This window comes from Electrona antarctica (genome assembly GCF_951216825.1).
Source record: "Electrona antarctica genome assembly, chromosome: 11".
Lineage (NCBI taxonomy): Eukaryota > Metazoa > Chordata > Actinopteri > Myctophiformes > Myctophidae > Electrona > Electrona antarctica.
Window position 1 is genome coordinate 13,270,214 of NC_136792.1, and position 27,046 is coordinate 13,297,259.

At 43.0% G+C, this 27,046-nt stretch overlaps 1 protein-coding gene and 1 long non-coding RNA gene across 4 annotated transcripts; one reads left to right on the forward strand and one right to left on the reverse strand.

Moving 5' to 3' along the window:
- The first annotated feature begins 135 nt into the window (after window positions 1-135).
- Window positions 136-25,327, forward strand: nrgnb (neurogranin (protein kinase C substrate, RC3) b). 3 transcript variants are annotated; one of them, XM_079515015.1, is made up of 7 exons: window positions 136-269; window positions 1,558-1,740; window positions 2,591-2,682; window positions 2,831-2,877; window positions 3,170-5,300; window positions 21,276-21,459; window positions 24,312-25,327. In XM_079515015.1, the coding sequence occupies exons 2-7, from the start codon at window positions 1,587-1,589 to the stop codon at window positions 24,365-24,367; spliced, it is 2,664 nt and encodes an 887-aa protein (XP_079371141.1). In that variant the 5' UTR covers window positions 136-269; window positions 1,558-1,586; the 3' UTR covers window positions 24,368-25,327. The 3 variants fall into 3 exon arrangements, with proteins under 3 accessions (XP_079371141.1, XP_079371140.1, XP_079371142.1); XM_079515014.1 differs by lacking the exon at window positions 136-269 and adding an exon at window positions 562-701; XM_079515016.1 differs by lacking the exon at window positions 136-269 and adding an exon at window positions 562-701 and having other exon boundaries at window positions 21,276-21,431.
- On the reverse strand, window positions 7,585-11,060 carry LOC306933036. The gene is made up of 4 exons (XR_013791183.1): window positions 10,855-11,060; window positions 10,270-10,385; window positions 9,555-9,600; window positions 7,585-7,890 (listed from the first exon to the last, which is right to left on the reverse strand). It is a non-coding gene; the product is annotated as an uncharacterized lncRNA (long non-coding RNA).
- Window positions 25,328-27,046: the final 1,719 nt, after the last annotated feature.

Here is a 27,046-nt window from a genome sequence, read left to right on the forward strand (position 1 = left end):
AAGTCACTGAACAGCCCTGCGTACCACCTGTTTCCAATTTTCACATAATGGATGATGCAGCAGCGCGACCCGTTAATACAAACGAGTGCTTCCAAACTCCAACACTTCGAAAAATATCACACTGATCTCACCGCACGGAATTTCTTGACAGAAAGTAGCTGATAACATGTCTACGGTGGATTTTTATGAAACAAACGCTTTGCAGTTTGAAAGAGGATAATTCAAGCTTTCCCTAGGCTACACTTAGAGAGGCTACATCTGCAATGTTGGTGAGTTTAACGTTGTTTAATACAAGCAGATCGCAGATGCAAATTGGATGAATGGGGAGTCGTTGCAAATTGCGGCTAATTTGGGAGTAACTTCTCTACATGGTTCATAGCCCCTTTCGGATTCGGATTATTCTTTCCAATAAAGAAAATAGTTTGACATTGGCAATGTCACATTGCCCGTGTCTGTTAGTGTTTTGTTGCAAACTGGGGAGCCATTCATTGACAAAACAAAGGAAAAACAGCGCCCTCTTTGTGAGTCTACTACAGTCTGTCTCGAGGGATAGTTTTGGTTTTGTGGTGAATGGACTGAGCCTCGTCAGTTCCCGTTGTATTCCGTTGCGTAGCAACACACATAACACTCAAGTTGCTGTCGGGATGAGAGCTACCTGTCGGCTTGAAATGAACGTTTTCCAAACATAAATACGTTCAAAGGTGAGTGCATGGGTGGTAATAGGCCTACACGGTATGTTTCTGTTTATAAGTAAGCTGTGTCATATACGTTTGAATAGGCCTAGGCTATACGCATTTTGGAGGCACATATAATGTTCAGTTTACTCATTTGCCATTTCCGCCATTGTCATGGAAAATAAAGGTGTACCCTATTAAGTCATAATGAGAAACGGGAATTGATGATTTGCAGCTCTAGATGGTGACTACTAACAAAAATGACTATAATTTCTGCAAAAGAATGAATTTTAAGTAGAACTCTGTTGAATATCTAGGCAAATCAACACAAGTAGCCAGTACATGGTGAGTGAACAATAGTTTAATGTTCATCAGTGCTTGTGTGGGCAGCCCTTTTGTCAAAATAACATCTTGGTAGGCTATGGTATCCTAAAATAACTAGCTGATATTCTCATTATTTTTTAGATACTGTCTATTTTACTTTGCCGTACGCGTCATGTGTATTCTTGTTCTCCTCATTTGCACTCTTCCTATAACTGGCAGTGATGTGACAATAAGGTTGATTCTAATTCTGATTATGGTTCATTATAATGACTGATATGATATTATTTTCCATGAGACATTCTGTTAAATAGCTAAATCTACAGTAACTTAAGTTTTTATTGTATTGGAGACTGTGGACTAGTAAAAGTATAATATCTGCTGCTGAGATAGTAGTATTGTGGAGTAGAAGTAAAGTAGACCCTCTGCAAATTGAAAATACTCCAGTAAAGTAAAAAATACCTCAAAATTACTTAAATACACTATACGCCTGAGTACATTTACTTACTTTACACCACTGCAAGTCTGCAACTTAACCCTTTTTTATATATTATTAATGCAGTTCATCAGCACCCTGAGCACCCAGAGAGGATGGCGGTGCCTTTCTCCAACACACGTCTGCGTGTGCCCTGTGGGTTTGCTGCTCTCCTGGAGGGTCTTGCCAGAGAAGTCCTACGAGACCAGCCAGAAGACATCCCTGCCTACGCTGCACTTCACTTTGATGGCCTTCTGAAGGAAAGAGAAGGTAACATGCCGCAGTCAGTTTTTCACGCACTTTTTCATGTCAAGGACCCCCAGATTGATATGCTATTTGGCCGGCACACGGGCACAGCCGTGGACTGAAAATGTTTTGTGACCCAGAAGAGATGATTTGTGCAAAAAGAGAAAAATCAAAACTCAAAATGTAAAAAAAAAAAAAAAAAAAGCAGATGTGCATGAAGCTTACAGCATGGCACAAAGTGAATCACTGTGAGCTGAAGATCTGCTAATTTTGAATAGCCAACGTATATGGATAAATTGTTTAAAAATGATTGTGATGCTGATGATTATCATATTTTGTTGGGGACCCCTTGGAATCCCTACAAGGACCCTTAGGCCGGGTCCCCAGACTACACTTTGAGAACCACTGACATTAGTTTATATTGGTGGTTCTCAATGTTGGGTCCGGGGACCCCCAGGCGTCCTTGAAGGTTCCAGTGTTCCCCGGTTAAATAGTTAGGAATCAAATGGACCCATACAACTCTGCCAGTGTGTACTGTCAGATTTATGGTGGGTTGGCGATGCATAATAACAAACTGAGGGTCCTTGAAATGAAAACGTTTGAGAACCACTGGTTTAGGTTATATAAACCAGTGGTATATGGTCTATGCACATGCAAAGTGTTGCCATATTAAATAACACACATTATTTATTTTATGGATGTGTATGCACATGCAAAATGTTGCCAGATTAACTACCTTGCTTCTGTGAAATACAATGAATAGCCTACTGTAAATAGCCAATCTATACAAGTTGTGAGATGTGCTATTTTAACTAATGTGGAAAAAATGTAAAAATAATAGCTTGACTTAGCTTGACTTTCTATTTGTTTACAGAGAGTGGCATGGACTATGCTGAGTGGGCTGCCAAACTTGAAGACAGATTCTACAACAACCATGCATTCAAGTCTGGTCGTACATCACCAAAAGTAGCCTAATCTTGTTTTATTTCAATTATTTTATGAAACTCATCAGATTAATCATACAGTGATTGTGTTTTAATTTAGATAACGCTTGCTACCTAAAAATGCTGTCAATGTGCTCACTACAGTATCCTGTGGCTTTTAATTCAAACAGGTCAGTGCAGTAAAAGAACCTGCAACAGAGAAGACAACAACCTCTGAGTGAGTCTCATTTGTGTGTTATCTTTTGCTGTGCGTTTGTTGATCAGCTATTTTCTATACATTAGGCTACAGACCTCCATAACTCTGAGAGTATACAAATGAGTCCATTTACAGGTCCATTTGGTTCCTAACTGTCAATCATTTTAGCTGGGGACCCGCTAGAACCCCTTCAATCCATGGACCCCACTTTGAGAACCACTGTGACATAAAATGAGGCCTTATAATAAAATAAAAGTTTTTCCCCACTCATATTTCCCCCTTCAACTTTATTTATCTCATGCATCATTTTCAGAGAAATGTCATCTGCATGTCATACTGAAGACGATGTCTCATATCCCTCCACTTCAAAACCTACCACCTCGGAACATGTCCAGACGAGTGACGATAAAGAGGACGACAACGTCACAGAGAAAGATATTGTGTCAACCGAGATGGATCACTCACAAGTTGAATCAGACAACAGGCTGACAGACACTGACGTAAGCGCAGACGAAATGACCGTGTCAGAAGAGCAGAACGTCCAGACAATCACTGTATCTGATCAGGTTGACAGGGCGGCCGATGAAAGTGACAGCAAAAATGCAGGAGACGACGAGAAGCGTCACATTGAGTCATCATCGTTCAGCAGCGTAAATGTAGACGTAGAAGAGCGAGGACAAAAGAAGGATATCTTTGTTGAAAGTGAGTTGATGGGAGACACTGTGAAAGACAAGCAAACTAGTGAACTCGACAGCACGGAGGAAGAGGTCTCATATTCTGAGCTAGCGGATGTCGATGTGTGTGCTGCAGAGCTAGGAATGACAGAAGACAGAAGGGAAGAGATATTTGAAAAGAACGAAACCCATGTTGAAAGTCAGGAGATGAGAAGCTCCATGGAGAAGAGTGCAGATGAGAGTGCAGATGAAGAGGTCCTCAGGCATGCTCAGGAGCTTCTTGGCAAGGCAGAAAAAACACTGGGAAGCTCCATGGAGAAGAGTGCAGATGAGAGTGAAGATGAAGAGGTCCTCAGGCGTGCTCAGGAGCTTCTTGGCAAGGCAGAAAAAACACTGTCAGGTGATATTGTTAATGATGACCCCAGTAACGTGCACAGCAGTGAACAGGAAACATCAACGGAAAAGATGGATGAAATTAGTGAACATTCATCACCGTCCCAAACTGAACCCCTTGAAACAAGTCTTCACAAAGTGGAAGATTTGGCAGAGGAAAGCCTGGTGGAGGAAGACGCCAAACCTGGTTCTGGAGAAACACAAGAAGTTTCACCCGTTGATGGCGACGTGTTTGAAGGTGTTCCTGATACTGAAGATGAACCAAAGGAGGAAGCCTTTGTTGAGATTAGCTTTGAGGATGTGCCTGAGATTCAGGAGAAACAGACAAATGAAGAATGTGTATCTGAAGTGTCGCATACTAAACTTTTAGACGTGCTAACACAAGGAACGTCAGAGGAGCTCATTGAGGCAAGGGCACATGATACACAGGATCAGAAAGAAGCCATCACCAAAATGGACACAGCGGAGATGGAAGTTGCAGCCGAAGCAGGGGAAACAACAGACCAATGTGCGGATATAGCTCTGGAGAAGATTGATCAAAGTGACTCTGACAGCGATCATTCGGAGAAGAAAGCAGATCTGAATGATCAAAGTGACTCTGACAGCGATCATTCGGAGAAGAAAGCAGATCTGAATGATCAAAGTGATTCTGACAGCGATCATTCAGAGAAGAAAGCAGATCTGATCGACATCATCCCATCAAGTCAAGTCACTACTGAGACAGAGGAGGAACACAAAGTAGTGGATGATACCCATGATAACCCAGTCGGCGGTAACAAGGAAGCAGATGAAATAAAAGAAGAACATGATGAGGATTTTAAATTGGAGGAAATGAAGCAGGAGACACAAGATCCTCAAATTATAGACCCCAATGAGACAGATGTGGGAGAAGAAGGCATACAGGACACCTCGACACCAACAAGTGTTGGTGAGAGTGCTGAGAAATTAACTAACCCAGGCGGTGACGATAGTACGGAATTGAATTTATTACAAATAGCCCCATCAAATCATTCTGAGCGAGAAGGAGAAAAGGAGAATGAAACTGTAGAGGCCAACACCACGGAAACCCTACCAGAGGATGGTGAAGAGAGAGGGACAATAACACCTGTAGAGCTACAGCCACTGAACGGAGCAGACGAAACAGATGAAAGAGCACATGAGCAACAGGTCTCAGATGAACAGGAGAACCTGGCAGGAGGGACTATTGATTCTGAGGGTCGAGGAAAGGTTGACTCAGTGGGCGAGGAGAAGGAAGGCAGAATCATCCCCACTCAGACAGCAGAGCAAGCAGATGATGACAGCCCAGACAGCCACCGGCCAGTTGCGTCTGAGAAAGGCACCGTAGGCGTAGACTCACAGTGCATCAGTGATGACAAGGTAGGTGCTCCGTTTATTCTGCTCAATGACTGTGAATACTATGAACAACAGAGACATATCATACTCTATGTCTATGATATCAGTGTCAGGTCAATTATTCTGCACTGGCCCTAATATCAGCTACTGCAGTTTTGAAATGAAACTGTGCCCTATAGTCACTGACTGAAAGTCACTGTTTTCTGTCGGATGATTCTGAGTTTAATGGTCAGCAGCTACCCCTCTGCAGCCAAAAGGATGCTGAAGTAACTAAGTACATGTACTCAATAGCGTTAACTGTATACTGTTGAGGTCTTTTTTCTTACTTTATTGGAGTATTTCCACTTTTCAGTATTCAGTAATTTTACTTCTACTCCACTACATCTCAGAGGCAAATAATGTAACTTTTACTCCACTACTAAGTATTTGAAAACATTATTTACTAGTTACTTTGTAGGTTTTGATTATTATTATAAAACATACATACATACATACATACATTTTGCTTTTTTAATCACCTAAGCCCTATATATTATACTTTGGCTTTTTGAAAATAGACAATCTACAAGCTCACAATGCAACATGTTGTGAGCTTCTAGATCTGCTATATTCAAAAGATATTTATACAACTGAAAACTTGTGCAATGGGACCTTCTGCATTTTAAGTAGGCCTACTTTTACTTTGGGTATATATTTTTATACTTTTTCAAAGTATTTCTAGAAGCGCTGGTGGGGCGCTTATGTTTTCATTCCACTCATACCCGATGTACACACACGTTCTGAATGCCCCTGCCGACAGATTCAGTAGCGCAGCTCGGAATCTGTTCCTGAGAGATTAGTTTCCTAATGACTCACCTACCAGTGAGGAGCTCCCACCGGGAGGACGTAGAGCCTTCGCCCTACCCTTCCTGCCAGAAACTCCCTGATGACAGGTGCCACCCCAGCCCGTAGGAAATATGTACAGTGACAATTATCATCCTCCCCGCCCGGCTTCCCTCCCCCGAATACGGGTTTATAGTGTTCGTACTGTAGACACTCGACAAAACCAGATGCACAACGGTAGATTCGAAACCACAACACAAGGGGTGTGTGTGTGTGTGTGTGTGTGTGTGTGTGTGTGTGTGTGTGTGTGTGTGTGTGTGTGTGTGTGTGTGTGTGTGTGTGTGTGTGTGTGTGTGTGTGTGTGTGTGTGTGTGTGTGTGTGTGTGTGTGTGTGTGTGTGTGTGTGTGTGTGTGTTGCACAACGGTAGATTCGAAACCACAACCCAAGGTGTGTGTGCAGGCATACGTGCGTGTGTGCAGGCATACGTGTGTGTGCAGGCACTGGCATACATGTGTGCAGCCATACATGCGTGTGTATATGCACTCCCATTCAACAGAAACAGAATTTATCATGGGATTAATGGAGGTCTACTTTCACATTCATGTTTGCACAACCACCAACAACAGGCTAGATGTTCCTATACCGTTCCAGACAGCACAGAGTGTCCTCTGCTAGACTGCAGCCTGTGTTCCTGCTCCCATTCTCAGCTCAGGCAGCCTATAAAAGATTATAAAAATAAACCTTTCAAGGACAATTATGATCAACAGCACACCTCTCCGTTCTTCTCGGACTACAACCTCCAGAGACAAAATGATTGAGAAGTCCCCCAAAAATAATCAAGCATCATCTAGATGACCTGCTGTGTACATGGCCTACAGTGTGCTGTTATCTCTGAATGTCACGCACAGGAACATACCAAAAATATATACAGACGCAACAGCTTCGTCAGTGTGGAGAGTTTCAGTTTCCAGAAACTCTCCACACTGAGGCTGATAGCCGAAACGTTTGTCTCCAATCCATCATGCAAGAATAAAAACTAAAAACTAAAATGCAGTCTTGATGTGTGCGACCCATTACCTTTATTTCCAGTATATGATTTGAACGGGTAACGCACCATAAGTCAGAGCGTGGTGGTCACAAGAAATATGAAAATATTGGGAATATTGTGTGACTTGTGATTGCATCCAATATTTAGTTCAGTGACCATGGAGATAAAGAATGGTTCAGAAGCTGTGTTCACGTTCACTCTCCCATTGGAATGAATAAGACTCTGACTCCAACCTGCTTCCCATCGCCTAAAAAGCTGTCCACCCACTTCACACAGATACGGGAAGTAAACCGGAGATGGCATGTCTTGCTATCTCCATCTTACAGTAGGTCGTAACCTGGTGACCCCTAGGTTGGGTCATACATACTGTATCAATTGATTTTCATCATAACAATGAAATATCCACTTCCCTTAGAAAGAGACACACCAGAACTTAGACTTTTCAGAATGCATATTTATTCACCAGGACAGTACAAAGAATCAAGCTAAGAGAAGTGCATACACTCCAATAGAAGCATCATTTAACCACACGAACCGTAGCGCCCCTATTTGTCATAATAAACGAACAGATTGGAGATGCTAGGGTCCATGTGGTTAACTTTGGCACAGGACCATGCAAGCAGGAAGTGAGAGGAGGTTTGACAGGAACTGGAGGCTGTGCCTTCCTGTCGTGGTAGCCTCGTTGAAATGGAGCCATCAATCACTTTCCCCGTCTCGATTGCCTATACCTGCGATTGCGACGCCTATAAGAATCAAATAAACAAAGTCATTGGACTTCATTCGTACAGTATAACACTACGAATTAATTGTGAGGGCCTTATTTTGCTTGTGTTATGAACCAGGTCTTATGACCTTAAGAGCTGGAGGTGTGGCCAATGCTGTTTGGCCACTCAAAATAGCTAAACAGCATTGGCCACGCCTCCAGATCTTAAGTTAAGTCATAAGACCTGGTATACTTAAGACACACAAAATAGGGTCCTGTAGCCTACATTATGTGTTAGTTTTAATCAGCTTTATTGTCACATCACAGGTGTAGGCCTAAATGGTCATGGTGTATACCGGTGAAAATCAGTGGTGTAATATGTATTACACCACTGATAATGTATTTTTGTAATAATAATCAAAATCTACAAAATGACTAATAACCAAAGTTTTCAAATAAATGTAGTAGAGGAAAAAGTACAACATTTGCCTCTGAGTCGATGTAGTGGAGTAGAAGTAAAAGTATTGAAAATGTACTTTCCTCCACTGCCGGGCGGTCAGGCTCATTGATTGATTGATTGATTGATTGAAAAATGTATTAACAGTTTGCAGAATTACAGTACATTTCAAGCACAAACTCAATAAAAAGGCTGTTAACTGTGAGTGGACGACCCAATTAAGCATTACACTTGTTTACAACAGGGTCCACCATGTTCAATTCATCAAAACATTTAGAGACGTACAAATAGACACTTCTATATAGACAAAGAACAGAACAGGAATCATGAATCTGATTCAATGCTATAGTCAGATGAACACTCCACACACAGCACCATGCTTAAAGGTTGAGGATAGGTTCTTGGTATGCATGTGATCCTAGATTACTATCTCTATGCATTGATGCATTATCTTGGGTTTACCTTGTTAACTGTAAATCACTCCAGATTAAGAGCGTCTGCTAAATGCATAAATTGTAAATTGTCAAAACAAATTTCCTCATCCGATATTGAATTAATTGATGTTAATAGGAGGCCCAAGGCAAAACTACTGTATAGCAAAAATACAATAATTATAAACTCAAATCTAAAACAACAATGTAATCACTGGGAGGCCTGCTACTGTCTAGCTCAACGTTTTTCAGCCCAAGGACCCTTGTCCCTACATATTGTACAGACGGACATTAGAGAGAGCGATAAAGCAGGGACCCCCGGCACTACATATTGTATAAAACTGTGTTTCAGATTAAACCTTTTCGTAGATTGTCTAGATAGCTTCAAGACCTGTTTGACAGCACTATTCTCAGTGTTGTGCCAATGAAAGTATTGGATTCATGCTAGTGTGTATTTTCAGTTGAAAAGAAAGGAGGCCACAGTACTGCTTGTAGCCACGATGCAATACATTTTATTATTCCAATGAATGTGTATTTTCAGACATTTAACAATTTAAACCCTCAATAATTTGCCTTTGCTGAAAACAGAGAGCTTGTAAAAAAATCAAAGAAAGGTTTAGCTTTTACTTACTTGTAACAGAGTATTTGTACATTGCAATATTGATACTTTTACTTACAGATTGTAAGTAGGCCTACTTTTTCCACCACTACTACACAATAAGGTGCATGGCTAAAAGTTGCAAAATAGCGAAAAAGAAGCAAAAATTCCTTTGTGCAGATAGATGAGACATTATGCAGCAAATAGGAATTATTTACCTGCTCTGGATGTGGTTGTGCAGATGGCGCACACCTTTTCCAATGCCTGCAGAAAAGAGATGAACATCATATTTGCCCATAATGTTATTAATAATAATAATATTTGGCGGCCCAATATCCATGAGGATATTGCGTGGGCCCCCAAAACGCTATACGATTGTAATGATTATTTATTTATTTATAATTTTTAGTTTTCATTGTTATACCATTAAATCGGAACTATGGAATACAATCGATTGATAAACTTGATCTGAAAATGCACTTCAGTGGCCAGGTGTGAGGTAGCCACTTAAAGGGATATTTCACTTTCAATATTTTTGATGGATCTTTTTTATCTATTTTTTTGTGTGTATTAGGAGGGCACGATGAGTCACCAGAACCAAGGACGGGTGTTTTTCATTAATCTATCTATGGTTAAAATGGAGTTTGAAGATACAATGGGTTTGTATAGGAAGGGGGCGGGGCAGGTAAAATGAATATCAAATATCTAAATACTGAATGAAGCAACTTAACAACTGTCTGGGTTGTTCACAAAAGCCTGAGTAGATAATGAAATTACGCCTTTTTAATGACAGATCACAAGGGTTTGGGTTCCAGGGAAACACTAAAATGTATCTTTTGGGTCAGCAAATCTTTTTTGGCGATTTTTAGCGAAGTGATTTGTTTTGAGACAGACAAAAAAGAGCGGTCCAGGAATGGTATATTGTTTACCTACCCCTAAAGATGTGGGGAATGAAGCGGGCGAATAGACCGAAGAAACCGTCCACTGGCTCGGGTTTCTGAATCCCCAACAGCAGCAGCACCAGAAACACTGAGCAAATCAGCCTCATCCTGAAACCAAGAACCAACAACAAGAACAACATATACATTAGGAATAGGATGGACACTGTAGTGCATGTGTGTGTGCGCGTGTGTGCGTGCGTGCGTGCGTGCGTGCGTGTGTGCGTGCGTGCACGCTCCCAGGCAGGCGGCAGTTGTTCTCTCGGTCGGTGGTGGAAAAACCCGACCGTGAGACATATTGTTAGGTCAACGGTTTGCTCTAAAGTTGTACACAGAATGGGATCAAAGATACAAACAGCAAATGTGGCATTATATTATTATTATACTACAAAATTATGCATTGAGTAATGAAACAAATTACAGTTATTGCTCCCCGGTAGTAATAAGTAAAATAGTGCTTTTATTGTCGGAGTAATATGTTTCCAAATACCAAGCCTAACAGGCAGGCTGGACAAGGCGTATTTTATCTGTAGCATTAAGTAGTAAAAGATAATGTCATCATAACACATTTATTTCGTACCTTTCCAACGGACAGCGTCTATTAGAAAGTGACTTGAAAGGCCAGCTGTGACAGGGGTTGTGTAATCTCTAGAGGAAGCTGAAGAGTCTGTCTGAAGGTTGAGAGATCGGTGTGTGTGTTCTTCTGGACCAGACCAGCGTTTTATATGTTCGGCATTGGACTTGTTTACTTGTGGTGTGTTGTTGTTGTATGTACGGCATTTCACAACAGCTATACTGTGTTGTATTTCACAACCGTTTTGATAACGATCATATTTTGCAGGAGACTCCTTTTTATTTGATCATATCTCCTCCTGACTCTTGTGCCAGATTTCACCCTTTTTGCATGGTCAACCCATGTGTCAAACGTCCTTTTTAATGGATCCTATGTTAATAAAGCCTGATAAAAGTATCACACTCCCAAAATCTACCAGAATACTGGACATTGCGTCTACATTGTTACACATTTTGGAAGTGCCCCACCCATATATTTATACAATCTGTAGAGTATGCTAATAAAATATAACATTTACAATCTGTATGGTAGAGTATGCTAATACAATATAATGTATACAATCTGTATGGTAGAGTATGCTAATACAATATAATTTATACAATCTGTATGGTAGAGTATGTTAATCCAATATACTTATCCAATTTGTATGGTAGAGTATGTTAATCCAATATACTTATCCAATTTGTATGGTAGAGTATGTTAATCCAATATACTTATCCAATTTGTATGGTAGAGTGCATACAATATAACTTAATACAATATGTATGGTAGAATATGCTCATAAAATGGTAAATGGTGCATTTATATAGCGCCTTTATCCAAGCGGTGCTTTACATAGATTGTGCAATATACACACATACAATATACACTAATACAATATAACGTATACAATCTGTATGGTAGAGTATTTTAATAGTACAATATAACATATACAATTGGGGTGGTTGTATTTGGTCTCCCTGCTCTTCTATTGAGACATTTAGATCGTGTCAAAGGTCATGTCTTACCTATAGACACAGGATCTGACATGAATTTGACCTGATGGTCAAGATTAAATGTATCCCCTGAGCAAGCATTAACTCAATGGTTTAAAAAAAAGCACTTCATTCAAATCATGAAATTGGTTCTGACAGCCCTACTGTCTTATAATGGAAACTTGAGGAATTAAATATCACAGAACTTCACAGGTTCTGAAAAGTTATGGGTAGTCAAAAAGAGCCAAATGAGCACTCGGTGAGAAGCGTATGAACAAACAATATTTTTGATCTCGTGGGCGAGGGCCATTGGGCAATGCTGCCACTGTCACCATGATTCCTCGCTTTTATTGATTGAAATGAAGATCGTCTGCAATCAGTTTGTCCATGCAGCAACCGTTATTGTGAAAGAAGTGGTATTCGTGTTTTCTCAGGTCCTTAGATGACCTGAGAGGTTCATGATATCGCTCAAGAGCAGAAATGTATTCTGGTTGTTGGGCAATGCTGCCACGTACGGTCACCAATGACTCCTTGCTTTTATTGATTGAAATGATGATATGAGGAAAGATGTGAGTGTTTTGTTGTGAAATAACAAGGTTTTGAAAGACCTTCAACTCACACATTTTCGTGTGTGTGTGTGTGTGTGTGTGTGTGTGTGTGTGTGTGTGTGTGTGTGTGTGTGTGTGTGTGTGTGTGTGTGTGTGTGTGTGTGTGTGTGTGTGTGTGTGTGTGTGTGTGTGTGTGTGTGCGTGTGCGCGCGCACAGGAGTGACAGCCCTGTCCCGGCCCCTGCTATTCATTTCAATGGATGTTGCTCAGTGGCGTTTTTAAGGACCCGAAAGACTGACAAAGTCTTCCGGGTAGTACCCCTCACGCTCTTCGTCAAGCCCAAATTCATTCATGAATTTAACCTGGGCCCAGCGACGCACTCTCTTGTATGCCGCCCGCCTGCAGTACCAGTTTTGACCACTACCGTTGATGGCTTCAACGTTGCCCAGCCGTTCTGGGGGCTTGCTCCCACTCCCAGGTCATAAAACTATCCCCGTGAGGCCTCCTATTGGGGCCTCCTATTTGGGCCTCCTATTGGGGCCGGAATTGGCTCTGCAACGGTACGCTATTCACTATAATCAATGGAACCCGGCTGCGTTTTTTTTAACTCTTATTTTACTCTTCTCTTGAGATCCACCATAGAATCCACAGTTTGCAGCTGGGTGTGGTTATCTATCACCGTAATGGCCCAGTTGAACCATTTATCTTGTGAATTAGGCCTAGAAGATCAGTCCCCCGTCCCCCCCCCACTGCTCCGTTAAAGCTGGTTTGATTCGTCTGGACTAACATGGCTCCAAAATGCAAGGGGGGGGGTGTATTAAGAACGTTACCATGGCAACTCCTCACTGTCCTACTCTCTCCGTGTCATCACAGAATTAAGGGGAGCTGCTAATGCTGATGGTTGCTAGGCACCGTGTGCATCTGTGTTCTTAGCCTGGCTAATAAGCCAGACTAATATCACACAACACTGTCGCGGTATATCAGTCTGGGCTGGCTCCACTTGGATTTCATTTCCCGGGGGGCGGGTTCAAACATTTTCTCTTTGACGCAATTGGTCAGAGCTACTGTCAGTCAAAAGTCTCAAGCATTGAACGTCACTGTACCAAAGCCCGCCCATATTGCATACCGTGTCCCGATTGGTCCGACCTGTTCTCGATTGTAGGAAAGAGGCGTGCTACTGAGCCTCGCCAGACCGAAATCCGCTGGTAGGCAACTTTTTTTTGCCAACGGCTGATTCGGTCTGGTTTATTAACCAGGCTACTGTGTTCTACCTTTAGCAATGTTGTCTTCTAATGACCACCAGACACAACTAGACCTTACTCCAGTGGTATAAGCTTGTATAATAATAATAATTGCAGGTCGCACTTACTATGAAAACGTGCTGTAACGCTAACGCTCAAGCCCGTCGCATCACGCTATTCATGTAATGCTGCACATACACAACACACGGGCGACACGGGCGCAACTACACACACACACACACACACACGCCGCACCGCCCACTCCAGAAAATCCGGAGAAACAGCGGAGCACATTACACCAGGAAATGTCGAATCACGATTTAGCTTATTCCTTCTAAATCTCTGTATATAAAATATAGCTAACTCGTCGAATCTCTATAGTTACATCAATATTGTTCTCATAAAATATTTGGTTTGTGCCTAAGTATTAAGATTATAAAGATCGCTTTTGTCATTTTTACTTTCAGGGACTTTCCCATCCACTTCCCATGATCACGGTGGTTTGACTCATATGGATATAAAGAATCAACTGACTGAGAGAAAACGCTAATGTTACTGCCGTCGAATTATTACAAATTTGTGAGACAGTTTATTTACAGACACAGAGACAACTCCCTCACAATATCACTGAGACAGATTATTTATTTTTGGACCACAATGCTTATATGAGACAATTTAAAATGAAACTTCTATGACAGTGCTGACATAATGAAGTGACATTATTCCGGTAGAGTGTCTCAGCCCTGCGGTCGCCCGTCGCCTATATTAAGGCGTCTTACTGGTAATAATAATAATAATCCTTGGGGGTCCCCGGATATCAATTTGATAGATCCACTGCCCTACAGTACACCCTACTTTATGTCATTTCCATCTGTGTCAAATAATGAATTAATAATAATTATGTTGCTGAGAGGCAGAATTAACCACGTTGCTAAACCTAAAGCACATTTCTTCTTTCCAACACATACATACTGTTATTTTCAGGATTCAAATTCAAAGATAGCAAAAGCTGCAGATCGACAAGCTGAGAAGTTTCGAGCTTAGTTGCAGACCTGCTACCGTTGACACTTTTGTGTGATGCTTTAGTATGAGCAAGTTGGGGATTCATTTACGAAAAAACAAACACAAAAAACATGGAGATATACAAGGTTTCGGCCCGACAGCAACCGTATTATGTAGGCCATGTGCTCTAACAGTGACCTAGCTGCAGATATCCTCTTCACTCAGTTTCCTGCCCCTTACTGTATACAGGTATGTGCTCTAACAGTGACCTAGCTGCAGATATCCTCTTCACTCAGTTTCCTGCCCCTTACTGTATGTATGCACGTGCAGAGTGTAGAGTAGGAGAGTAGCGACACGCTTTGATCTCGCAGCAAAGCGGGTGCCTATAGGCTATGGCTATAGTTCCAAACATTGGAACTATCCCATTGAGTTAGAATGAGCACTTCCGCATTCCATTGTTACAATGGGAGTCAACGCTAGTCACTCTCTTACTATATTAGTCCGTGCACGTGTACCTTCAGAGTTGACGAGAACCCTCAACAACCTGCGTTCTTTTGGCAAATAGTACAAATAGTATGCATTATCCCGTATACTTCATCCTAGTATAGGGGGCTCGATGAATAATTATGTTTATACACACTAATAATTAGGCTTACAGGCTAACTATATAGTGACTGATTGCAGCGTCGGCTTATTGTGTAGTGTGCGCCCAGCAATTAATATGACAGAAAGGGCTTTGATTGATACCAGTAGTCAACTTAGTGCAACCAGGCAGGACCCAAAGCTTTTTTAAGGTGACAGCTCTAACATATTGTTGTAGGGGGGGGGGGAGTGTTGGTAACAGATATGTAATGCACAATTCAATTTATCTTACAACCCTCACAGCACGGCGAGGATGCGAGCATAGCAAGCTTGTAGATCGGATGTTTTTCGGGCGTACGACGAAGCATAAATCACGGCTCAACTCAGACAAATGGATTCGTTTCTCCGTTTATCTCCATGTTGTCTCCAAGGCGGGCAGAAGGAGGTGCGTGGGCGCCCGTACCAGCTGGGATCACAGAGAGGGATGATGGAGAGCAGAGGGCTGTAAGCACGCTCTCCCGCTATAATCAATTTATTAACACGTCGTTGCGTAGAACACTCCAAAGATATTTGCACTGTTCGCTCGTTTTCTCTCTTTACAGGAAAGGCAAGATTTGTAAAGTAAAATATCGCTCCTTATTAATAATCTGCCACAGAAAGAAAACAGTTCAGTGTTGTTGGCCCGCGTGGCACTCAGGAAGTGGCTGCCCTGTTCTCCTTTGGCAACTGTAAATGATGACAAGTTACGGCTGGGCAGTTAACCCATAATATATCTAAACCGATATTTACTAATCGAGAAGCACGTTTTTTTTTATATATTATTTTCTTATCAATGAATCGACACAAAAAGATTTGAATGCATTTATTTATTTTTAATGGACTAAATCGATTAGTCTGATTAGCCACTTAACCCTGTACGTAGTACACTTCCTTGTACAATATAGTGGCGTACAAACATAGTGAAAATAGCCAATACAAGCTCGAGATCTGCTATTTTCACTTTTTTATAATCATTCTTATTGTAAATATAGGCAAGGTTTGAATTAACGGTGATATTGATTTTATATTGATTGCCCAGTCCTATTTGGGTTGAACCACATGAGCCCTAGCATCCCGATTCTGGTGCAAAGATGTACCATGTCCCCAAGGGAGTAAGCAAGGGGACAAATAGCAGATCTACTAGTTTACCACGTGTCGCAACGCAACGTATTGTGAGCTTGTAGATCACCAAAGAGATTTGGTGTATGAGAGTGGAGGGAAAGAAGGCGGAAATGGACAGACCCTTGGGGGGCTCCAGTCAAAGTATATAGGATTTAAGTGGTATAAATTATATTTATAAAATATAACACATTTTGTCACGGTTTGCAGGAGATCTCACTCACTCTCTCTCTCTCCTCCCTCTCTCTCTCTCTCTCTCTCTCTCTCTCTCTCTCTCTCTCTCTCTCTCTCCCTCCCTCCCTCTCCCTCTCTACCCTGTGCGCGGGTGTTAGTGAGCGTACAGTGATTGTTAGTAGGAGCCGAAGCAAGACTTCTATTATTGAACTTGAGAATTGCAAGAGAGATAGAGCCTTCTTGGTCCAAGTTAGAAATTGAGGCACAAGGCATTTTTACCAGCTCCTCTGAAGACTGAAGTCATCTCTGTTAGTAAGCCATGGACTGTCACAATGTAAGTAAATGCTTCACATTCACTTGTACTGTGGAATTATTGAAATTGTAGACTACACTGACAGTGGATTTGGGAGTCAATTTTAAACAAGGGTAGGTTTGATAACTAATATGTAATATGTGTTGACGCTTTAGTTGAATCTAAACTTCCACAATGTTGTGTCTGATGGTTCCTCTTTAACCATTTCAACCCTATATACAGTAGTGATTTAACCCAGGTAATTTGTCTCAGGGCTCTAGACTGCTGTAGGTATATGCTCCTGTTTTCCCCCTCTACACCGACCTACAAGCTCACAGCCGCGGTGTGAGCTTGTAGATCCGCTATTCTCACCGCCCCGGAATAGACGCGGTTCATGTGGTTAAGATATTCTGTGTAAACCATGCACGTGGTTATTTAAATAGCGTTTGAATCTAACAGGGAAAGGGAACACAGTCCGTTCCCGTCTAAAGAGCATATAGCGATGCCACTTTTGTAATGCCAAAAACAGTATCACAGGCACATTTCCCGCTACATCACAGATCAGAACTTTGAACATTCAACACCGGCTATATGGAACAAGCCCTTCTGAATCCATAGACATGTACAGCGCAGCAGTGTTACTGTAAAGCAGCCAATAGTTGCTGTACAAGTGGATGGTGGCGGCAGGCAGCCGACATGAGCACTGAGCAGTCAGAGAGGAGGCTAATGAATGATGGCTGTACAGGTGGGTGGTCCAAACTCCTACACGGCCGGCTTCCACTGGAGACAAGATGTGTCGCTGATGCTTCCAGTGGTGGAAAGTAACTAAGTACATTTACTGAGTACTGTACTTTACTTGAGTATTTCCCATTTCCAATACTTTTACTTCTACTCCACTATGATCTGAGTGGCAAATATTGTACTTTTACTCCATTATTTGGGAACTTAGTTACTAGTTACTTTGTAGATTCTTCTCATTATTACAAAACATACTACCTCTTCAGGACTATATACAGTATGTATTTTTGTGTTAGTTTATTATCCGTTTATTCTTGTATAAACGGATATTTTCAAAAGAGTTTTATATACATTTTGTCGAATGGGACATTCTACACAATGAGTACTTTTACTTTTGGTACTTTGGTACTCAAGTAAATTTTGAATTCCGGACATTTTACTAAATTGTACGTTTCTGCATAGCAGTATTGATACTTTGACTTAAGTAAAAAATAATAATAATAATCACTTTCCCCGCCGCTGGCTGCTTCACCGAGAGGCAGTGGGATGATGACAGCAGAGAGCCTTCAGTCTGTGGGCTGTGCCTTTGTGCCGAGTAGTGGCATCTCGTCCGTCTCCATGAGCAACATATGGTGCGCCGCGGCTGCTATGCGCTCAGCGCTGGATTTCAATGGATGTTTACATAATTTGTTGACAGCCCCCCCTGCCACTTATGATGTGTTAACACATTATGACAAGCACCAAATTCTGCTGAATTAACCCCTCGCATCCTCTGGGAAGGTGGATGGACGGACGGAAGGTCGGACGGACGCTGTCCCTCCTCACTCCCTCGAGCTAGTTGTCCTCAAACATTTCATGTCAAGGACCCCCAAATTGATGTGTATTTTGGCCTCGGACCCCCATCTGAACATGTTTTTGTGAAGATTCGTGTTTGAAAATTCTGTGTTGTGTTTACCTTTTTATATAGGGTTAAAAATAAAATGTTTATAAACTGATTTTGATGCTATATTAACTCATTTTGCCGGGTAACCCATGGAACCCCCTCAAGGACCCCTTGCTGATCCCCGGACAACACCACTGCCCGCCCTTGGAGATTGTGAACGCTGTCCCCTCCCTCTCTTGGGAACAGAGGACGCTGTCTCCTCCCTCCCTTGGGAACAGGACGCTGTCTCCTCCCTCCCTTGGGAACAGAGGACACTGTCCCCTCCCTCCCTTGGGAACAGAGGACGCTGTCCCCTCCCTCCCTTGGGAACAGAGGACACTGTCCCCTCCCTCCCTTGGGAACAGAGGACGCTGTCCCCTCCCTCCCTTGGGAACAGAGGACACTGTCCCCTCCCTCCCTTGGGAATAGAGGACACTGTCCCCTCTCTCCCTTGGGAACAGAGGACGCTGTCCCCTCCCTCCCTTGGGAATAGAGGACACTGTCCCCTCCCTCCCTTGGGAACAGAGGACACTGTCCCCTCCCTCCCTTTGGAACAGAGGACGCTGTCCCCTCCCTCCCTTGGGAACAGAGGACACTGTCCCCTCCCTCCCTTGGGAACAGAGGACGCTGTCCCCTCCCTCCCTTGGGAACAGAGGACACTGTCCCCTCCCTCCCTTGGGAATAGAGGACACTGTCCCCTCTCTCCCTTGGGAACAGAGGACGCTGTCCCCTCCCTCCCTTGGGAATAGAGGACACTGTCCCCTCCCTCCCTTGGGAACAGAGGACGCTGTCACCTCCCTCCCTTGGGAACAGAGGACGCTGTCCCCTCCCTCCCTTGGGAACAGAGGACGCTGTCACCTCCCTCCCTTGGGAACAGAGGACGCTGTCCCCTCCCTCCCTTGGGAACAGAGGACACTGTCCCCTCCTTCCCTTGGGAACAGAGGACGCTGTCCCCTCCCTCCCTTGGGAATAGAGGACACTATCCCCTCCCTCCCTTGGGAACAGAGGACACTGTCCCCTCCTTCCCTTGGGAACAGAGGACGCTGTCACCTCCCTCCCTTGGGAACAGAGGACGCTGTTTCCTCCCTCCCTTGGGAACAGAGGACACTGTCTCCTCCCTCCCTTGGGAACAGAGGACGCTGATCCCTCCCTCCCTTGGGAATAGAGGACGCTGTCCCCTCCCTCCCTTGGGAACAGAGGACACTGTCTCCTCCCTCCCTTGGGAACAGAGGACGCTGATCCCTCCCTCCCTTGGGAACAGAGGACGCTGTCTCCTCCCTCCCTTTGGAACAACGCCCTGAGGGAGTGTCCTCCCTCGGGGAGGGTGGGCACTGCACCCTCAGTCTCTTGAGGGACAGCAGACACCAGTGTATATCCTCTCTGCCTTGAGGAGGGTGGATGATGTGGTGGATGATGTGGTGGATGCTGTCCCATTTCTCCTTTAGAAGAAAACAGTGAACGCACTCATTTCAGTGATTGAATAAGGTGTTTGGCTTTCATGGTCACTCACAGTGTTTTTCTGACCAAAGCTACGGGAATGTGTCCTCATTTTCTGGTACTTATTGAAATCCAAACTCTTACCTTTAGAGTGGCACTCTTCAGCCTCACTGAACCCATACTCCTGACCCATATATTCAACAGTTTCAAATGTAGTCCTACACCTGCCATGCATGTTGGGGACCAACAGGTGTTCCAATTTGTCTGAACAGTGTGCGATTGGCATAGAACTAATTCATTTGTTTGCAACAAATTAATTTGTTCAAAATTTGTTTGCAACAACATTTATGGCTTGGCTATAAAGCTGAACAGAACCAAAGCGACTTTAGATTTTTGACTTACGATCAATTTGGAAGTGAACGTATCCATTCCTGACAGGCTGACACTACAAGCTGTTCATAGACTTGTGGCCAATTACACCAGAGTTCTATGTGAAGAAGAGAAGAGAAGAAAGACAAGTACAGCCTTCTCGACAAAATGTCATTCAGCTTAATTATATGACAGACGCTATTTTGCTCTGTGAAAACATCCGGGTGACGTATCTACAGTATGTCTGAGGTGGTTTCATTCACCTGGACAGTTTTTATGACGTTTTTATATATTTGGACAGGCTGTAGCTGAGTGGGTAGAGAAGCCCTGCCCTGCCCGCCCATGTCTATTGGCTATTTTCGGACCGCGGCACCCACGCACAACCAAGCATAAGTTCTACTGAATCTCTTCTTCTCCACGATTCCCTCCCTAACATTTTAGTCTAGTTTTATGTGTTTATAAATTGTCAATATATTTACTCATAGTGTTTTTTGTCATAGTTTTAGTGCAGTGGTTTTCAACCATTGGTCCTTGAGGGGGTTCCAGGTCATCCCCCAGCTAAATTATGGAGAGTTGGTAACCAAATGGACCCTTATTATATCTTTAACTCTTGAGAGCGTAAAATGAAACCAAATTGACCCTTATGGGTTCATTTGGTTTCATTTTACGCTCTCAAAAGTTAAAGTATTGTTAAACATCTGCATATTTAATTTACAAGAAGTCTACTCTAAACAAGGCGGGTACCGTCCTAAAGTCGGCTCTTCGGTGCTACTGAAAATTTCTGACGAGCCGAAATCATTTCGGCACTACAGCGCCGAAACAGCGGTAAAATAGGAGTATGAATCGGCCCTAAATCTTATCAAATGGTGGTCCGTGGCTCAAATGCCAAAAAAGTAATAGGCCTTGATATGAAAAAGGTTGAAAACCACTGTTTTAGTTGACTAAATTAACTAAATTAACACTGGGTGTCACCCACCCACCGTCCAACAGGATGAGTGCAGCCGGCCTCAGGAGGAAGAGGACATCATGGACATTCCCCTGGACGACCCGGAGGCCAACAAGGCCGCCGCCAAGATCCAGGCGGGCTTCCGCGGCCACATGACCCGCAAGAAGATCAAGCCCGACAGCAAGGCCGAGGTGGAGGAGGTGAGCAGCACGGGGGAGGAGGACGCAGGTCAGTGTGGGGGGACCAACTAGGACACATAATGCCATCAAAGAGCCACATTTATACTCCACCGCATACTGCCGCGTCGCCGACACCGATATTGCACGATCTATAAGCTTTAAAAAATAAACGCGTCACTTCTGGTCAGTGGTTCTCAACCATAGAGTTTTATATAACCTGCAGAGCGGACAGCCCCGCCCCCACTATTCATTTCAATGGAAGTTGCTCAGTGGCGATTGAAGGACAGGACCCAGAACACTCTACAACATTTGGTGTCCAAAATGCGGAAGTGCTAGCAAGCGATGTTAAACCCCAGCTGTGCGGGGTTTACTCGCGCTAAATGCAATAAGCAAAAAAAACTCCCACCTGCACTTCCAGCTTTGGCCAGTAGAGTTTGGCGGCTTCAACGTTGGCCATCAGCCACTCTGGGGGCTTGTTCTCAAACCTTTTTTTGGATCGGGGCCCACCTGAAAAATGGCAAATGTGTCAGTCTATCTATCGACTGCCATGGTAACCACTTAAACCACCAGATAAGGGTGGGTTTATGTTCATGTTATCATTGTCACAATTATTTGGGAGCCCACTTGAAATATCCTCAGGACCCACCAGTGGGCCCTATCTGACCCACATACGTTGAGAATCACTTGGCTTTTGCGACGCATTTTGAGCTCATGGATCGTTGATTTCCGGTGCGCGACAACACCGTTGTGCGGCGTTGCATAAATTGGGCGCAGGCAAGGCATTATGGAGAGTCAGTGGACGTAGAGTTTACAAGTCATTAACTGCAGCTGGAGACATACAGGTACAGTAAAGTGACACTCTGGTGACCTTAGTAAGATGGCCGTTGAGCGAGAAACCTGAAGTGACATAAATATCGATGCTAGGTTTTCTGTTTTTCACCATAAAATCCATACACATACTTTCTTAAAATAAAATCCACAGACACTTAAAAAAAAAAAAAAAAGTAAAAACCCCCGGTATAGTTTTCATTCTAAATAAAAGGCCAGACTAAAAATCTCTGGTGGTCTGGCTGGTCTGTTTAGAAGTGTATACACGTCTACAGTATATGAAGATTTAATGGCCACAACCTTTGCTAATGATTAATACTTTATTATAACACGCGAGTAGGTTTTCATTTTAACACAGCGGGAAACCCATTTAACAGCCATACATTATTAAATACACCTCCACCCCAAGGGTTATTTCACTGTGAGTAATACATAGCCTACACACTGACTGATTCCTTTAATTACCCCATATGGTTTCATCATTTAATATGACAATGAATTCCTCAATTAAGTGATTATTAATTACACTGTCGGTGCTTGATTGAATAGCAAGAAACGGGTCAACAATTTCCATTGTCTGGCAAAGTCAATTTAGTCGATGTTTAATTGCTGCTTATCAATATTTTTGAAAATGTATAGTATTTCCATGTTTAGTAAAACCATTGTAAAAGCATTAATCCCTTACACTTCGCAAACCGCAACTATTTCGAAAGTATTTCAAAAATAGCCATTCTATAAGCTCACAATTAGTTGCGGTGCAACAACCCCCAATGCGTTGTAAAAGCATAAACCACTTAACCACATAACAAGATAACCACGTTCAAAATCTGTAGTTTAAAATAAATTATATTTGAACAAAAAGAAAATAAATATTTTGAGAATGTTTAGACTTTCTTTTCTGTATTTAGCTTGTAATCAAAGAAACGACAGTCTTCTTGCAAAACGAGGCCTCATATGTGGACCCGCTGCTTTGCCCCTAACCTAGTTGCTGGTTGCCTGGCATCTTTATATAGTGGGTTTATTTATAACTGCAGGTGCGTTAGACTCTGCAGACCAGCCATAATTAATGGGCCTGTCGGAGCGGGGCAGGGGGGGCAGCGGAGGCCCCTCCCACTGGGGGAGACCCCCTTTTCATATCACACCTTACAAGTGGGTGTATGAACTCATTATCCATCAGATTAGACACATCATAATCAATTACCAGAAATCTGATGAAAGTGCGGCAGCAGCGCTGTCACACTTTCTCAGAAAACGTTCTAATTCTGCAGCAGCCTGTGTCTTTATTATACGCCGCCAACATGTTAGTTTGGTGTTTCACCATAATACTGGCACATGCTTATTGTTTTCAGTGTCTTTTAAACACCTAAATCCTATTGCAATAAATGTTGAAAACACTTTCAATTTCTGAAACTTTTTTTTTAAACTGTTCACATTTTGGAAATGTATGGTTGTTCTTAAAACATTTTCTAAATAATAATAATGACATGCCCAAAATATAGAGGTTGCCAGGGTTCATATTTTGTTTAGAGTTGTTCAGGTTACTCGGGCCGATACCACCCTCAAGTACTCGTACTCGGTACTCGGAACCGGCCCAGATACTTTGACCCGAGTACCAAAACATCCAATTGACACTAGGCTGAACGAATGCAACAGGAGCAAGTCTGACCCAACACTGCAGCAAATCGCCAAAAACAGCCCATCTACCATGCACATTAATTCCACATTGTGGACAATAAATGAAACTAACTAACTAACTACAATCATACATGACAACAAGTGTAGATCGGAGATCCATCTACATCTATGAGAAAAAGGGGGTAAAATAAGTGGTTACTCAACAAAAATAAAGTACTCGTATCGGTACTCGGTATCGGCGAGTACTAAAAATGAGGTACTTGTATACTCGGTCTGAAAAAAATGGTTTCGGGACAACTCTAGTGTTGCTGGTGTATTTCAGCCTTCAGGACAGGAGTTAGCACAGTACATGTGATTTATTTAAAACATGTCTCTGGATCTGCTGCGCTATATAACATCTACTTCACCCCACCCCCACCCCCCCGCTTCTGTTTTTAGAGACAGGAGGATCGGGGACAGTAGAGAGGGACGACACATCTGTGCCAGAGCAGTGACAACCCTGTCACCCTGCCCTGGATGGAAACGATGGGAGGTAGCTGGCTGGCTGTCAGTCAAGCAAACACGTTTTTACCCTGCTCAGAGTTAACTTTCTATGTAACAGATTAGCAGTAGACAATAATCAACCAATCAACCAACCAACCAACCAGATATGTACAGACAGATTGGAGGATATGTTATGTGATTCCTTTTCTCTTTTTTTTTTCTTTCTTTTTTGTTGTTCCCAGCAGTCCCAACAGTATGGATGTCTTTGACCCAGATTTTTGCACCTCACTGCATGTACTTGTGAAACTTCTGGTAGTGTGCTAGCTTCTAGATGACGATCTGTGGAATGTGAAAATGAATGTCCTCTAAACGTTAAACAGGGCTTATTTTTGGATGGATACGGTTCCTTCTGTTTGGGCACATTTCTTATAATGCATCTTGATTATACTTTACAATACTATCTGCTGGAATGTTTTTGTTTTGTTTTGTTTTCTTTTGACTTTTTTGCATTGTTTGAAGTGCTTTGTCTTTACCTTATTTGCTTGCACATTGGTAAAAAGGAGGTAGCGATATATATATATATCTTATTTCTTCTAACCTAATTTATTTGATTTAGGCCTGCGGTTTGCATTTATTACCTTTTTTTCCGATCACATTCTACAGCATTTTCTATAAATCTGATCTTCCAGAACAGCAAGCATGCAGTGATAACACGTTTGATTTGAGTTTTATGTTGTTTTCTTCTGAGATGCTTTCGGCACAGAGTTTATAACGCTCTGTTGTTTTTGACGGGTTTGACTGGTCCGTTTCATTTTAATATCAGGTGTATATGATGATATTTCATTGTCAGTCTCTAGATAATGCACTGTAGCCTCTACTGTATGTGACAACGCTTGGAAAACCCCACTGAATGGAACATTGCCACAGCAACAGCATCATGGCATTACTTAAATAAATCCATGAAAAACATGCACTATGTGTCTTTTTTAAACTGTTATGTGAGTACGTTTACGGTTGTTTTGGTTGTTTTCAGGAAGGGAAAAAGAAAAGAAGAGAGGGGCGGGGGCTCAGGGGAAATAAATAAAACGGTAAAAAGAAAACAAAAAAATCTCTGCTTTCATGCAAAGAACCAGTTCAGCATAATAATAATAATAATAAACTGTTATAATAATAACAGTGCAGAGGCGTGTCGCTCCAAATTTCGTGACGTCAGTGTTCTCCTGTGTTTTCTACCGGGGAGGGGAGTAGGGGAGTATGGGATGGGAGTGTGGGGGGGGGGGGGTGGCTGCCCAGATCGGTGAACCAATAGGATCTACCGCTTTTTTGGGGCCGGCACCCGCCCCTCTAGACCAGAAATCACACAGGCTGGGCCAGGCTGGGTTCTATAGCCTACTACAGACTGCATCCACACAGTCGTGTCACAAAGATGCCAAATGCCGCAGGAATCTCTTTCTGGTTTTTAGACAGCTGGTGGATGGAAATGAAGCTTCACCCACGCTGCAACTTGCAGCGTCGGCCAGAAAGCCGGAAACGCTTTGCAGACAAATGCGAGCGGCATTTGGCATCTTCGTGATGCGACTGTGTAGAAGCGCCCATAGATAGCCTAAGATTTAGACTCTCGTAGATGTATTTATCGACTCCGAGTCTCTGACATTTTCAATCTACGAGAGTCTAAGGGCTCTCGCCCCATGGTGATGAGCGCGGCACCCTGTGCCTCAGAATAGCTCTGAACATGTACAAATGCAAAATCTAAGGTGCTTACCCTGATGCCCCAACTGTTTGATTTCTTTGCGCAAAGCATTTGAAACCCGTAGGTCCGTAGTTTTCAATACAAAAGTGTTTAAACTACGGACCTACGGGTTTGAAATCAAACAGGTGGGGCAGCAGGGTAAGCACCTTAGATTTTGCATTTGTACATGTTCAGAGCTATTCTGACTGAGGCACGGGGTGCCGCGCTCACCCACCATGGGGCGAGACCGAGACCCCAAAAATGTCAGAATCGATAAATACATCTACGAGAGTCTAAATCTTAGGCTAGCCTATAGAGAGTAAATGCACATGCTTCACTTTTCCATCGGGACACGCCCCCCCCCCCCCTCATCTAGACTGAATGGAAAACATTGAGTAGCATGGAGCGTTGGAGCTTGGAAGTGCTTGTTGGAAATCACACAATGGACCTGCGTACCACCTGTTTCTAAAATGCACATAATGCAGGAGGCAGCAGGACGTTGCGTTGCTTCAATGACATGACAGAAAGTAGCCCATAACTTGTCTATGGTGGATTTTTATGAAACAAAAACTTTACAGATAGAAAGAGGATCAGGCTTTCCGTACACCTGCATGGAATGTTGGTGAGTTTAACGTTTTTAATACAATCAGATAGCTAGGACTTTTCTGTTTGGATGTATGGGCTGTCAGGGCCAGAAAGTAGTTTGTGCCACTGGCGCTTTGGAATGGGGCGTCAGATCAACATATCCGCCTGGGTGACAGCAGACTGCTGGGCGAGCGCTGGTGCTTTGGCATGGGGGGTCAGATCAACATATCCGCCTGGGTGACAGCAGACTGCTGGGCGAGCGCTGGTGCTTTGGCATGGGGGGTCAGATCAACATACGGAATTAATTCTGTACTGGCCATATATGGAGCGTGTCTTGAGTGTACAGGGTTTGATGAGGTCAGATCAACATATGGAA